Source organism: Strigops habroptila, chromosome 12, assembly GCF_004027225.2.
Source record: "Strigops habroptila isolate Jane chromosome 12, bStrHab1.2.pri, whole genome shotgun sequence".
Taxonomy (NCBI): Eukaryota; Metazoa; Chordata; class Aves; order Psittaciformes; family Psittacidae; genus Strigops; species Strigops habroptila.
Genome location: NC_044288.2, coordinates 18,518,052 through 18,533,980, shown reverse-complemented (window position 1 = coordinate 18,533,980; position 15,929 = coordinate 18,518,052). Strand labels below are relative to the sequence as shown.

The 15,929-nt window shown below is 57.4% G+C and overlaps 1 protein-coding gene across 1 annotated transcript in view; it reads right to left on the bottom strand.

The window, feature by feature from the left end:
• Positions 1–15,929, bottom strand: part of PPARGC1B (PPARG coactivator 1 beta) — a 49,043-nt gene that overhangs the window by 13,895 nt on the left and 19,219 nt on the right. The window contains exons 2-3 of the mRNA XM_030503852.1: positions 3,320–3,493; positions 670–882 (exon numbers count right to left, since the gene is read on the bottom strand). Of these exons, the coding sequence (XP_030359712.1) occupies positions 670–882; positions 3,320–3,493 (387 nt within the window). The remainder of the gene's footprint in view (positions 1–669; positions 883–3,319; positions 3,494–15,929) is intronic.

Here is a 15,929-nt window from a genome sequence, read left to right as displayed (position 1 = left end):
GGACCGTGAGCCCCAGGAGGGAGCGGGCTGGGGCTGGTGGTGGTTTGCAGCAAGTGCTGCCAGTTAGTCCTGGCCAGGAGCGGGCAGCAGGGCTGGACTGCAGGGAATCGAGAGGTCCCCACATTTGTAGGGACTGGAGGCCACACAGCCCGAGGGGGTTGTGGTAGAAAGCATGGAGGGGTCAAACCCAAGCTGAGGGCATGGGCTGTCTGCCCCTCCGGCCGAGCCCCCTCTGTCCCTCCTGCGAGAGCAGTGGGCAGCTCGGCCTGGAGGCAGAGCCGGGCGGGAACAGCCACCATTCCCATGGGCACAGGGCTGGGATGCACTAGGGGAGACCCCTGGGCAGCCCCACATCCGCATATCCCATTAAAAGCAGATGTGGGTCCTGCCAAAGCAGCTCCCACCCCTTTGACACCCACCCCCACCCCCTTCATATATATCATTGTATACACACAGCTTGTTCCCGTGAGGATGGTGATGGAGGTGACAGCAATGATGCAGAACATGTATACGTATACAATACAAGTATATGCTTTGGTATTGACGGTTAAAGAGAGTTTTAAGCCTAGAATGAAAAAATTCAGACCTTTGCTTCCTATCATACCCATGCAGCCGGCTTATCAGGGGCTCATCCAAATCCACCTTAAACAGTAGGAAGTGGGTTCTTACTAGAGACAGCTCATCAAACTCGGGGGCCGGGGACGGCCCCCCCGTGACCGGGGCGGTGGGTTTGGGGGAGGGGGCAGGCGAGGTGTAGGCATGGTTGAGCGTGTCCCCTTCTTCCATAGTGCGGAAGGCAGCCAGGCCCATGTCATCTCCCTGTATATCATCCAATGTCTCGGTGAGAGCTGCCAGCAGCGCTTCATTCTCGCTGTCTATTATCTGAAAGGAACAGGCAAAGAAGAGAGGGGGAGTGAGGCTGGGCAGAGGGACCCCGGGATGCCGAGCAGGAGGCAAGAGGGGCTGGTGATGCCACACCAGCATCCATGCTTCCCAGCGACCCCGCAGGGGATCTGGGAGAGCTTTTCCCCAGCACAACGCTAGGATGGGATCAGGAGGAGAGAGACTCAACTGGAACAGGAGCATCAATCTGTCCACCTGCACCCCCAGCGGGAAAATAATGAGTCAGAGCATCTTCTCTCCCAACAGTAGCTTACACCCCACCATGAGGCAAACAGCAGCAGATAAAGGATCTGTGATTAAAAGGCTCCTTGCCCAAATCCTCCTGATTCTGGGCTGCAAATTCCCCCAGCACCAGCTATCGCAGCACTGCTGAGCAGGGCCAGGAGCAGCATCCTGCTGGGATGGGATCCTGGGGAGGGGGCAGGCACAGCCCCCTGCCCTCTGTGGGGCTGGGGAGGCCCAAGAGGGCACAACCAGCTATTTGCAGCTCTCCTGATGGGGAAGGCAAAGAAGATGTGAAGGGCCATAAGCCTGGCACAGGGCTGCCCAGTGGACAAGAGGGCAGAGGGGAAGCTCAGCCCAGGCTGCACCGCTGGCCAGATGCCCCAGCTTGCACAGGCAGTACGGGCTTTGTTTGCACTAAAAGCCCCCATACGCGGGCACCTCCAGCTCGACAGGGGCTCTCAGCCCTCATGCTTAAAGCTGGCTGCACCCAGTGCTCTGTGAGGGACCCTACTGACAGAGCACAGCCCCCAGAACCAGATGGGCTTTATATTACAGGTCCCCTGATCTATTTTTTCCAGCAAATGGCATGATCTGGGGATGCTGTCAGGAGATAGGTGATGTATGGGGCTGTGCTGGGCCAAGCAGGCCCATGGGCTGCTCCTGCCTCCTCCCTGCCCACTACCCCAACCTGCCCCCTCGGGCTCCTCTTTCCATCTGGGCTTCACCCTGCCTGATGCATCTCTGGCCATCCCAGTGCCCTCCCAGTCCCACCCAGCCCCACAAGCCCCCTTCCAGACTGGAAATACAATGCAAAAGCCCAGAAGAGGATGCAGAAGCTGAGGAATGGCTGAAGCGAGCCAGGAGTTCCTTCTGTTTGGTCCTCCTCCATCATATTCTGAATGTAAACCATGTCCAACAAGAAGCAGGCTAACATCAGCTATAAAATTAGCACAGGGGTAAATTCGGGCTCACAAGGAGGACTGCTGACTGCACACAGCCTCCTGTGTTTCTCTCATCTTGTTTGAAAATTAAAGATCTTTTGTTCCATGCCCTAACCTTGCTCGCAGTTACTAGAGCAGGCTCCGGGGAAAGGCAGCAGGATGCTCCATTTTTGGCTCCGTTTCTTTTCCTCCTGTTATTGGCATAAGAGCGCTGTGCATACAAGTTCAGTGGGATACATTTCATCATACTCCACTGCTCCTAATGGGCCTTTTGCATTTCTTTGCTGTTTATCTTTTCCCCAGGAAGTTCAGCGGAAAATATGCATCTCGTGATGAAGGTCCCTCAGCTGGACTGGACCATTTTCAAGCACAGCATCAGCACAGCGTAAAAGCCAGAGGGTTGTTATTGTGGGCAGGTTAGAAAATATTGCGGGGGTTTATGTTTTTTTTCCCTTGCTTAAATATAAATCCTTCTCCCTCCCAAAATGTAACCCAGAGTTGGTGACTAGCAGGCACCAGCGGGTCACAACCTCCTTGTCTCAGGAGTTAAGGGGGGTACAAAGGGTACTGCTCATGGGGGTACAAAGACCCCAGTCCCCGAGCACAGGGCACATCCAGGGCATGGCTCCAGCCTGCCTGAGCTGTGCTCACAGGCCTGCCCTGGCACCACAGCTCTGTGAAATGCTCAGCAGTTCTGCAGGGAGAGGCACAAACAGCAACAAGGACCAGCCCTGCCTGTGCCCAGGAGCAGCCTCTGCCCCAGCACTGCTCTGCACTGCATGGTCCCGGGTGTCAGCACAGTGATGGATCCACCCCAGCACAAAGGTGAGGAGAGAAACCAGACACTCTCTGCCAGAGGGACCCAAACCCAAACACAGGGAGGATGCCACAGCTGGAGAGCCAGGGGAAGGGGCTGCTTTCTGCTCCCAGAAAATGAACATTCCTGCCCCCCACCACAGCACAGGTACAACCTGCCATCCTGGGAGCCGAACAGGATGAGCTGCACGCCAGCTGTAGTTCCCTTTTAATAATACATCACAGGAGGGTTGGCTCAGCAGCCTCCTCTGCTCATCCACCTCCTCATTAGCCTTACACTGCTTGCCCCATTTAGAGCTGGTGCACAAATTAATGGAGCACTAATCAGCTGGGGAGGACCTATTAATAGTTGTGTGTGTTCCTTCCTTCTCCGCCTCTCCTGCCCTCTCCCTGCCTCCATCCTGGAGTCCCCTGTGCCAGGAGGATGGGGGTACCTGGAAGAGCTCGGAGTCATCTGTGCTGTACTGGCTGGAGTCGGTCTCTGAGTGCTCCCCGCACCACTGCAGCTCACTGAAGCAGCTGGCTGAGTCGAAGTCGCTGGCATCCAGCTGAGACAAATCGATCTCAGGGAAGTCAGAGTAGAGGTGCTCCTCGCCAGACACCTCGTACTGGGGAGACAAGAGACAGGGGGTGAGCCTGAGGGGCAGGCAGCAACAGGCAGCAGCAGCCTCCTGCAGAGGCGGCCGTCTCCTTGCACGCTGTTGCTTCCACTCAAGCCCATTACTCAGACCCTCTTCCAAATAGGCTTTGGCAAGTGGTTCTAGAAGCAATTACACCGCAGTGCAGAGTGTGGAGAGCACCTCTTCACTGCACATCTTGCAAATCGGTTTGCGCAGCCTGGCACTGGCACTGCTGCTTACCAAAAGCCACCCCACAACTGCCACCAAAATCCCCCTCTTGCGTCAGGGGTCAAACCAGCAGCATCAGCATTGGAAGAGCCTCATCTCCTCCACTGAGCAGATGCTCAGGGCACAGTATCTGGGCTGTGGCAAGGCAGCTGCTGGTGCTCTTAGGGGAAATTGAAGCTATTGCTGCCTTTGGTGCCCTAAGGGTGATATCCAGGGTTATCCAACTGCCCTGGGAATCAGCAATAACACAGCAAGCAACACAAGAGACTTGGGCACACATGAGACAGCAATGCAAGGGACCAGGCTCTGGTGGGAAGCCTCACACCCGGTCCCCATGGCTGCTCCATACCCTGCCTCCACTTCCTGGCACTGAACCGCTTGGGGATAGTCCCTTGGGGAAGCTGCACATCCTGCATATCCCAAGGCACTGCCAAGGCAATACAAACCCTGGTCCCCACATCGCACATGCAGGATGAGAAAAACAGCACGGAAAAAAATCAATGTCCAGGTGTACATGGGGCAATGTGAGCCCTAAGAACTGGGCTAAGAATCTCCATTTAACTACAGAAAGGAGCTGGGACCTGCTTCTGCCTGGCTCCCAAAGCCCTGTGGCTGTACCCAGCACCATGCCGGCACCGCACAGCCCTGCCTGCACCAAGCCCTCTGGTCAGGCGTGGTTTTGCCCCCAACATCCAGGTTCAAATGCAGAGGGGAAAGGTCTGGTGTGACTCCTCCTGGCATTGGCTGTCCAGGGGGAGTTTTCTGGCAAAGGGAAGCAAGTTTATTTACAGAGCTAATGGATTTTGGAGCAGGCAAATATCTAAGCGTGTGAGAGAGGGGCAACAGAGCATGAGGGCCTCGACTCCTGAAGTGCCCTCGAAGGGTCTCCTCCAACACTCAATGGGAAGGAAAAGGAATTTCAAACGGAGCTGCAGGAATGGAAAAGACAGCGTTCTCTCCTTTTTTGTTTTGTTGGGTTTTTAATTGGGATAATCTGGGATAATTGATTGTGTTCCCATAGGCTGAAGAGCCCATGTGCCATGCTCCCCACTGTGTTTAGGGCACCCTGTCCCACACCAAAAGACACTCCTGTGCACACATCCGCTCCCATTTTGCATTTCCCACCTGCTTTCCACCCTGTCCCATCCCAGGGGCAGTGGAAAAAAGGGTGAGCAGTTTGGAGGATGCAGCAAGGGTAGGGGAGAGCAATTTCACAGCCCGTGTCCTGGCAAAGGACTGCCGGCCCAAACGTGCCCCGGCCGCAGCGGCACTGGGGGATGCTCTCTCCAGCATCCTCCCTCCACCCTGCTGCTGGAGGAGGTGTATGAGTGTGATACCACCACGTATACTGGGCACAAAAGAGTCTGTGCAGCTCCAGGACCTGGATACTCCTTGTGGGCCCCTCAAGGCTGGGGCTCTTCAAACCTGCCCTGCAAAGACCTTTGCTCCCCGGGTGGTCAGAGCACATGCAGCAGGTCAAGAGTCCCTGTCCTCCTCACTGCCAGCTCTGGGGGACACAGTTACCTTTCCCTAAGCTCTCCTGTCCCCTCTGCTCGGGCCCATGCTGGGCTGCTCTGGGATCAGATGTCCTTTGGCCTTTCAGATGTGCCCCTTACCTGCTGTGGCTTGTCCCTGCTTTCCTTTTTCTTGTGCCTGCTCCAGAAAACATCTTGCTGCAACTCTGGCTCCCCCTTCTCCCCAAATCTTCCCATGGGAACACAGGCAAAGGCTTTTATTTTTAGAAAAGCCATACGTACATATATATATGTGTGTGTGTGTGTCTGCGCGTTCAATTAAAAATAGCAGAGCAGTCAAATTCTCCTGCTCCTTTTGATATGCCACAAGGGAAAAGATCCTGGTGCTGAGATCACAAGGAGCAGCTGACACCAGTGCTCGGGATGTCTTTTGATCAACTCCACAGATGTGACATGTCCCCACTGGCAACAGGGCTGGGTAAAAATAAACCCTTGCAATCCAATGCTGCTGAGCTGCCCTCTCTGGGCACCCTCGAGGCAGGAGTGCCCCGGCACTGCGCTGTGTGCAGCCATCCCGAGGCACTGGTTGGCAGCGGATGCTCCCAAGTGCCTGGCTAGCACAGGTCAGGAGTGCCCCAAAACCCAGCTCTGCCTGTCCCAGTCCCCCTCCTCCTTGGAAGAAGTGGGGAGATCCTTTGCTCAGCGCAGCCGCCCGCATGGGCACCCATGGGGCATGCCAGCAGGAAGCCGTGGCTCCAGCCACCCTGCTCTGCTCCAAAGGGACATTTAACCAGCACAGCCACCTAAAGACCTGAGTCCATGGAGGGAATCCATCACTCTGAGCACCGCTAGTCCAGCACTGAACACTGAGAGCAGAGCCCCAGCTGCATGGACGGGGCAGGACCCAGCCCTCTGCCCGGGTAGGGGTGGCAGTGGTGAGGGGAGGCTGCCTGCGGGCACTGGACCTCATCTGCTCTAACTTTCCCTTTTCCCACCCTTTGCATTTCCTGCTGCCTTGGGAGAGGAGTGAACTTTTGTTCTAATTTTACTTGGGAGTTTGTAGGAAGATCAGCCATGGGTTCTTGGTGTGCAGCCAGCAAACACCCATGGAGACATGCTCAAAAATTCGGAGGCATCCTCCAGGCCAGACACCTGGTCTGCGTGTGCTGCAGCGTGGCTGCGACCGGAAAGCTGCCAGCAGCTCACTGTGACTTGTCTGATGGATCCCTGCGCCGGGGAAGAGCAATGCCCAGGCAGCCATGGGTGCCCCCGTGCCACACACCTATATCCTTTGGGTAACAGGAGCCCAAGCCTCAGCATCTCTCCCCTGCGGCAGCAGGAGAGCCCCGCAGCAACACCACACCTGAAAACCAAAGCTAAAAGGTGGAGGGTATGTGGGGGAATAGCCTCCACACAGAGACATCCTCCTTGGCTTGCTTTAAAGCATGAAGCAACTCTGACCTCAGCCCTAGCAGAAATGCAATCACAGTTAGAATCATAGAATCAACTAGGTTGGAAAAGACCTTTCAGACCATCAAGCCCAACCATTACCTCAAAGCTGTCAAGCCGAGCACTGAACCATGGCACTAAAGGCAAACTGACCTCCCCTCATGGCTGCCCCTCATGATCTCCAGTCACAGCCACCCCTCGTCTGCCCCCTCATAGTGGCCCCACACTGTATAGCTGCCACTCTTACCCCTCATGGCCACCCCTCGTCTCCCCTCAAGATCTTCCCTCATGGCCACCCCTCACAGCCCATGGCAGCCCCTGCTCTCACCTCATGATCTCCCCTCACAACCACCCCACCACTCCCCTCACGATCTTCCCTCACCCCTCATGGCCAACCCTCCTGTCCCCTCACAACTTCCCCTCATGGCGACCCCTCCTGTCTCCTCACGACCACCCCATCTCTCGCCTCATGATCTTCCCTCATGGCCACGCCTGCTCTCCCCTCACAATCATCTCCCTTATCTGCAAAACCTCTGCCTCGAGCCCCCTGAAGCTGTGCCCAAGCATTAGGCAGCGAGGCTCTGAGCGCAGCGGGCGGTGGCAGACACATTGCGCTCATTGCGCTCGTGCTTAGCGAGGCTGCGAGTGCCTCGGCTTCTGAAGCCTGCCGGCGGGAAAGCAGCGCTGGATGCGAGCAGTGCCCGCGCGGGAACTTAATCCCGTTTAAGCCTGGCAGGGCAGATTTGCATTGCCGCCTGCATACATGGCCCCAGGATGCTTTGCAATTGCCTTGTCACTCACATGCCACTTTGCTGCATGGAAAAAAGGAAGGGGCTGAAGGAACCAGCCAGAAAACAGGCAGCACAAATCCTCACCCAGGAGCCGAAGCAGTGACTCAGCCCCGCACGGAGCCTCCTTCCCAAAGCATGAAGGGATAAATACAGATTCACACGTGCTGGAGACAGAGCCCCACATTAGCCAGTAGCATTTAGGCTGGGACCCAAACCAGCAGAAGGTGAGAAATGCCGAGAACATGAACTGCTGGCTCCTGTCAGCCCTCCCTCCGTGGCACGGGCAGCACCGGCTCCGGGTGCCTGTGTTCATGGCCAGCCTGGGAGTTTTCCCCTTCTCGCCCTCACCCCAGGCTTGTCTCTAAAAAGGAAAGAAAATCCTTGTGCAGGGGTTCTGGAGAGAGCAGTCCGGTCTTATCAGGGAAATCCGTAATCACAGACTGCTGAAACGGGGATTACAGCCATGCAGGGAGACAGGCACCGGGATGAACTGCTCCCCGGGCAGGCAGCACGGGCTGGCTGGTGCAGCGCTGGGCACGGCTGCACACCACGCTCGCTGCTTCGGGCAGGGGGAGCCCCGCTGCAGGCCCCCAGCACCCTCCTGGGCCACCCCAGCAGGCAATGGGGGCATGCAGCCACCGCGACCCACGCCAGGGCCAAACCCAGCCCCGGTCAGGCCACCAGCACCCTGGGGCAGCGCAACTGCGTGCTGCCAGCCCCTCATCATCCCCAAGGATGCACCAGCTCCCTCCCAGCCCAGAGGGACCCCTGTAAGTTGGGCAGCCCCCCTCCAGTATTGGCAGGGAGAGCAGAGGTGGGGCTGGAGGAGAGAGCTATAAATAAGTGTAAATACAGCAAGGAGGCACCTGGCCAGAGCTGTGAAGGTCACCAGAGTGTGTGCCAGCAGATAAGCAACCCCCTCCCCGCTGGCATTTGACAAAATGTCACTGTGAATGAGGGAGAGATGGTGTCAGGTTGTGTGTTGGCCTGGCTGCCCCTCGCCACCCCTTGATATTTATAGCCCAGGAGCCCCAAAGTAGAGGGCAAGTGGTCCCTGCTCGGGAGGCAGTGAAGGCAGCGAGGATCCTGCCTGCAAACACACTGATGGGATACAGTGGAGGGAGGCAAGAGGGATGCAAAGCAGGGCTGTGCTGCAGCAGGCTGCTACTCCCTCACCCTGCTCCCCAATTTGAGGGGAAGAGGAGCTTGGAATCCCAGGCTCCCAGGTCTGCACAGAGGCATGCAACACCTTGCTGTCCTGCTAGGAGCAGAGCATTTCACCCTCTGCACTCTGTTGATGTTTAATTTCTTTTTATTTCTACTAATCTGTTTTAACACTTCAGCCCAGCCAGCAAGAGGAAAAACCAGCACTGGCATTTAAAGCTGGACAAAATAAATAGCAGGCTGATCCTTTCTTCTACTTGAGCTGCTCAAAAACAACTGCTGCGTGTCCGCATTGCTGTGGCACGTGGGAGCCACCACAGCAGTGCCGGGCCCTGCACTGGACACCCCACACAGAACACCCCACACCAACACATGTGGGGCAGCCACAATGCCAATGCAACCCGTGACCTGCAGGGCGAGGGGTGCTCCATGGCAGGCTCTGAGCCAGAGCCTCAATACAGTCCCACTCACTGACTTTTGTCTTACATGAGAAAGTGTAAATAAGATCAACCATGAGATGCCAGTAATAGGAAATATTAAACATTAACCGCAAACAATAAACACGAACTTGCCAGGATATCTTTGATAGGGAGGAAAGATGGAAGAAATTGCGCTAAACTATCCCTGAGTCACAGGATAGAAGAAAGGAGCCTGAGATACTGGTAATAATGCCCTGAATAAACAACGTTCTACTGGAACACTTCAAACAAAGGTGTGTCGGGTTTAGGAAGAAGGGCAGCAGCAAAGTAAATCACAGGTTACAGAGCTACATGTTCATACTACATTCGGGAGCTGTTTATCTGGGCTCCAGATTACAGAATCCACTTTATTTCTGCCTGAGCTCTGGGATGGGCCAGCCCAGGGCTGCAGGACCCACTGGTGCTACAGTAGAACTGGGGACACCCCACAGCCCCACACAGAGCCCAAAGCACCTCCCTGCTGTGTCACCCTCCAGCACTGCCACCGCACAGGCAGCACCGCCAAGCACCACACAAGGGCAGAAAAGGAGAACCTGCGGTTGTTTCGCTCCGTGCAAGGAGAGGGACAGCAGATAGATGGAGCAGGGAACAGGCTGTTCCCAAAGAGGGACGCTTCTCTCTCAACACTGCCTAATGGAAACAGCACAGGCTGACTGTGGCTGCTGCCAACACCGCGCCGTGCCGGCTGCTGCCATGTCTCCAGGATACGGTCTGCCAGGCAGAGGTCTGTCCCAGCAGTGCCAGCGCGCTTGGGCATACACAGCATGCTGGTAACAGTGCTCCCATCACAAGTGTGACAGCTTTATCCTGCACCCCTCAAGCCAAACAGTTCTATGCCAGCCCAGCAAACACTGCCCACCACACGCTGTTCCCGGCACAGCACAGAGCAGAACCCCCAAATATGCACGTGCCAGCAGCCGCCAGCCTTGCTCCAGTCACCCATGGGTGCTGCTGCAGGCAGTGGGGCTAACACGGCTCGACGGCATCAGGCAGGGCACAGCATGGTCCTGAAGCTTGGTGGTGTTTTCTAAGAAATTCCTTGTTATCTGCCCCAAAGCCAAACGCAGGACCAACAGACAGCAACCGACATGATGAGTTGGGTACAAAACCACAGTGGGAACTGAAATGTTCCATCAGCTCAAGACATCTCCAGCCCTGCCATGCGATGCCCTGGCTGTGGGGAGAGCAGCACAGGCAGGAGCAGGCAGTTGTGCTCCAGCGTGGTGCTCACCTCCCCACTACACCACTTCTCCAGTGCGGGGCAAGGACGGAACAAGAAGCGGCACCAGCCCTGCAACCTCAAGAGGCTCTGCCCAGAGGATGCACAGCGGAGGCTTTGGCCGAGGCCAGCGGGGCATTCAGACCACTGACTCATGAGGAGCTGACTATTAGCCAGCTCTGCTGGTCACAAAAATTCCCCATGCTGGCAACAACCTGCTTTTGAAAGGAAAACATGAGGGGGCGATTATTTTCAGACCTTCCTCTTTGGATGTCCTGGCAGCCAGAGCCACATGACAGCCTTTGGGCTGAGGGGGCTCCATGAGGCCCTTTCTGTCCAGAGGATATTGCAAACATCCTGCTGTCACAGCGCACACCAGTGCAGCTCCATGGCACCGCCTGCCCTGGCACTGGTGGCTGGCTGCTAGAGCAAATCCCTGCCAGGAGGAAGCGAGCACCAGTCCCTCCAGCTCCCCACACCACGAGCGAGGTTGAACCTGCAGTAGCACAAGGAGGAAAGCAGAGCTGCTGCCTGCAGAGAGTGTGGAAGACATCACTGTGTTGTGCCACGCTGGGCTCCGGCTCCAGAGCTACCCAGGCGAGCCCAGCCCCAGCCATGCTCCCTACCCACAGCCACAGCCTGGGATCTGCTGCAGTGTTGTGCTTGGAAAGCTCTTGTTGGCTTTGCTGGGAGCTACAGCCTCTGGTCCTGGGAATCACCGGGGGTTGACACAGGCATTGTGGGGAAGCAGCAGGGAGAGAGCACGGCGGCAGGACAGGCTCTTGGTTGTACTGGAGCCACTCACCCCAGCTCTGGGGTTGCTGGCTTGAGGCTGGGCAATGACAGGGAGGGGAGGCCAGCTCGGGGTGAGCTATCATTACAGAAATGCACTCCTCCCCTGGCTCGGGACACCAAACACAGGGCTTGCTGGGTGGCAGCGAGCAGGAAGCAGCAGCTCGGCACAGCGGGGGCTGTAATTCCCAAAGCATTCTGGCACTCCATGTCAGCAGATCCATGGCTGTGACACAGAAGCTGAGGTTAAAGCTGGCCCCAATCCTGCCTCTTTACATACACATCTGAGAACGGGTGGAGAGAACTTGCTGACTGTGGGACATCACAGCCTGGTGTTAACCCTCTGCCAGGTCTGTGGCCTTCATCTGAAGGATGCTCCTCACCTTCGTGAGCCATAGGTGCCTTTTCAGACCTCACTGATGCTACCATGCAGAGCAGGGACTGTCTGGGCAGCCTGTCCCTGGCCAGGAGCACTCCCAGTCCCTTTTGCCACGGAGGCAGCAGGCAAGGAAGGAAGGAAAGCATGTCTCCTGCCTGCCTGCAGGGTTTGTATCAAAGCTCAGAGAGGTGCTGAGCCATTCCCCACCACGGAAGACGGTGCAGTGCCCAGCACTGTTCCGTGCTGCCCATGCTCCCGGCAGCAAAGCACCCTCTTAGCGCTAATCAGGACGAGGCGGGAGATTGGGAAGGTTCAAGCTGGGGTTAAGAAGGCGCAAGGAGGATCTTCCTGCATTAGCCTGACCTCCCAAGAGGTCCAGCCCCGACGCTCTGCTGCCACAGGCACACAGGGCACCACCACTAAACCCAACCACAGTGACTCTCATCGGACCCTGCCTCCTGCCAGACCCCAGCTGTGCTGTCTGTTCTGCTGGGGGGCTTTGGGGGAGCCCCCACTGTGCGCAGCCCAAAAATGAAGTTTTCAGCTGGCGGCGTGAGGCCCTGAAGATGAAAACCACTGTGGGAAGGGCAAAACTGCTCGGATCTGTCCGTACCCTCCCGCCAGGCCTGTCCTTGCATGCCTGGGCCCATATCCCAGTGAGATGGAAGCACCAGCCCTGCCCAGCAGGCAGGCGCTGCTGGCCACCCCTTGCTGCATCCCCTTGCTGCCAGCTCCTGCCTGCTGCCCTGCATGGGGCCCTGACACCCCATGACATCGTGGTGGTGCTGGCACCTCACTGCTCCCCATCGCCAGGGTCCCTCGGAGGTGTCCTGGCTGAAGGAGATGCATCACCACCCAACCTGGTCACTGCTTGGTTCTGCTCAGCACGACTCTTCCCATGTTCCCTGGGAATGCCAGTGACAGGGAAGCGGGGAGCCTGGGCACTGGTGGGCAAGCACGGCATGGGCACTGCCACGTCCTGGGCTTGCCCCCAGCAGCCCAAAACTGCAGAGAGCTGGTGTGGCTGCATCACTCCTTCACCACCTAGAAAAATGGTGGGGAAGGGGGATACTGAACAGCAGCGCTCTTTCCAGTTGAGCATCACCAGTGCTAAGCAATCACCGGTATGAACTCATCAACAGTATTGATACTATTCCAATTCTTACAGAGGGGAAACTGAGGCACGGGAAGGTGAAATGAGAGCAGGTCACAGCAAGTCCCATGACCACGGGCTATGTACATGGCGCACGAGGTGATGGTGGAGGCGTGATCACAGAGCAGCACCTCTGGCTGCCGTGCTGCTGCCAGCGCCCGCCACGCTTTCACTAGCACAACCTGTTGGCCCGGGGATTTCCCGGCACTACAGCAACCGTCACAAGGCTCCGCTGTGCCCGGATCCGCACCGGAGCACTGCCGCCATCCTGGGAAGTGGCCGGTGTCCCAGCAAGGACACCTACCCCGGGGACATGGGGTTGGGAGCTCTGTCCCTGCTTTTCAGCTCTGCAGGGAGCATTTGTGGGAGCTGCAGCGTGGAGCCAGTGCTGCCACCCTGGCTGCTCCTCCGAGCTTTTCCCAGCATCGGGACTGGGCGCTCCCCTCTCCCTCCCCACAAGCAACTGACTCACCCCGGAAAGAAACTGCGCTGAGATCTCCAGATAGAAAAATCCCTCCAAGGGCAAAACACTCCTTCGGGAGCACATGCAAACCCAGGCGATCACCCACATACACAAAGCTTTGCGCTATTCCAAATCCTCACCTGCGAGGGACCACACCTCTCCCCTCCCCAAAACCCCAGCCTGACAGGCTCCAGTGGGGCACACTGGAGATGCACACCCAGGTAGGCTCTGGATGGGGGCTGGGACACCTCTCCCCCAAAACCAGTGGGGGTGAAGCCCACAAACATGACTTCCTATGCTTAAATCAGACCCTTTCACCCACTCCATGTCCTGTGCCAGCTCCCTCACAACCCTGCCCTGAGCTTGCCTGCTCCCAAGCCTTTTTTCCCCCTCTATTTTTGACCCTAGCTAATCCAGGGATCAACATAAAGCCAGAGACCCCAGGACAGGCTGGCTTGAAATCCACACCTGAAATCTGGATCCAACAGCCTGGTGCCCAGGAACTGATCTGACCCAGCATCCACCTCCAGCTCAGGAGCATCAGAGCCAAGGGTCCCCACCAGAGTGCAGGAAGCCACCTCTGCCCTGGCAGTGCCATGTCCCAGGTGTCCCAAATCCCCATGCAGGGCTCGCAGGGGTTAAGGCGCCTGCCTGGTGTGCCACCTTCGTGCACTTTGAATGGTCCCGGCTCCTGGCAGCAGCTCCCCCATCATGTGAGCAGCTCCAGTTACCAGCCCCACCACCACCTCTGCCTCTCGCTGGCTTTTATCCCTTCCATCTCCCTGCTCCACAGAGGCCATCGGTCTCTCTCTGCTGCCTCCACTCCCTGTGTCTGGGGCTGCCTTGTGGGAGCGCGTCCACATATCCTTGGGCAGAGCCTCCAATGTCACCTTGGAGGAGAGCGTGATGTATCTGGCAGGGAGGCAGGGCACACAGCACTGGCAGGGGCACCTCACAGGGACCCTGCCTGTGCCATGCAGGATGAGCCCACGGTAAAGCCGGCTTCACACGCTGATGGAGGGGAAGGAGCCCCCCTTGCACCTCCGAGCACGGGCACAGCAAGCAAACCCCTGGGCTCTTCATCCCGGCTCCTCTGCAAGTGTGGTTTCCATCTCAGGCGACCGGGAGGAGCCACATGTACTCAGAGCCGCCCGAGCCACGCTGGGTTATGCAAACCACAACGGGAGCTGTTTCAACTAGTTGGACTGCTGCCTGGCAGTCAGGTGCCTTCCTCCTCCTCCTCCTCCCCAAACGGCTGCCAGTCCCTGTGGGCAGCAGCCTAGGCTCCCGCGGTGCCTCTGTCCCCACGCTGCACACACTGTGCGTGCTGTGCATAAGGGTCTCTCCGTCCCTGGGCTGCCCCAGGAGGCGTGGGGGCTCGTTGTCCCCCAGCACCATGTGCTCTTATTCCCCAGTGCAGCCATGAACCAGCTCTGTTAGCACGTTCCACAGTCCTTGAGGTGTCCTCAAGTGTCCCGGTCTTGCCAGTGAACAGCGTGTACCACACGCAATCAGAGGAGAGGTTGTACATGCACAGCTCACACCCATGGGGCTTGGCCGGGAGCAGGGAGCGGGGCCATGCAAACCCCAGGGTGCAGTAGAGGTGGGGAAGGGGCTGTTTGCCCCATTGCTGGTGAGTTTTGCCCAGCACTGTGGCCATGCTGGCGTTTCCCACCCTATCTGCATCCTCACTTTGGTGCAGGAACCCAAGCAAACTGCTCCCCGTGACCTGCTGTGATCAACATTTGGAAGAGTGCAGGAAAAACAGTCACAGTGCTGTGAACCACAAAGGGGCCTCAGGCAGAGCTGGTCACCACATCTGTCACCAGCTGGCTCAGCCACACTCATGCCTCGTGGCAATGGCTCAGTGTTTGGCTTTGCTTGGAGAAACTCCCCCCAGGGTAGGAGGGGAGAGGGGCCAGCACATGGAGAGCATCTGCTCCAAACAGCCTCCGACACGTTGCAAAATGGGGGAAAAATCCCAGATCCAAGCACTAGGCACCTTTATGCAAATCTCGTTGTTCCCAAGCCAGTACCAACCTCGGGCTCTGAGACAGCAGGAAACCTGCAGCTCAGCTCTGTGCAGGGCTCTTCGTCCTTTGCACAACATTTCAGCCTCTCCTTAAATTTCAACACAGATTGCAGGGAACTTCACATGCCACTGATTGAGTCAGCAGAGCCCCAGCAGCCCTGGCTCCGGCAGGGAAATGTTCCCTGTCCTCCCTTGGCTGCTCCCAGCATCTCCAGTGGCACAGCCAGGGCAGCCAGGCTGCTGCCAGAGGGTATGGCACCGTATGGATTAGGAGCAATAACCGATGCTGTGCTGAAATGCAGGATGAGGTGGGATGAAGCTGCCCACCTGCACCAGGGCTGCAGGGCTCCTGCCACAGATGGTGTCCAGCCCAGGGAGCCCGGGTGGGATTGTGGAGAGGGGGAAGCGCTGCAGAGCCAGACACTGGAAAAGGGAGAGGGATCAGCCAGCCCAGCGCACAGACAAGAGAGATGCCAACCCTGCTGCACCAGCAGCGGTGCCAGGAGGGGGAGCTGACACCAGTGTGGGGTGGCACAAGAGATGGCTCCATCCCTGCAACACATTTCTTTACTACAAACTTCTGTGCAACAAAATAAGGCCTTTGCCAAACTAAACCGGCCCCAAGCCAGCTCCTTCCAAGGCTCCCCGGGATGCTCCGCTCTACGCATCCCTCAGCGGGTGCCAAGATCTTGTCGCAGGTGTCAGTTTGTCTGTTTGGGGTGTTTTTCCAGCTGGTGCTGGGTGTCCTCGTGCAGCTTTTCCACAAAGGTGGCACCGAGCTGGAGGAGCGGGGAAACCTG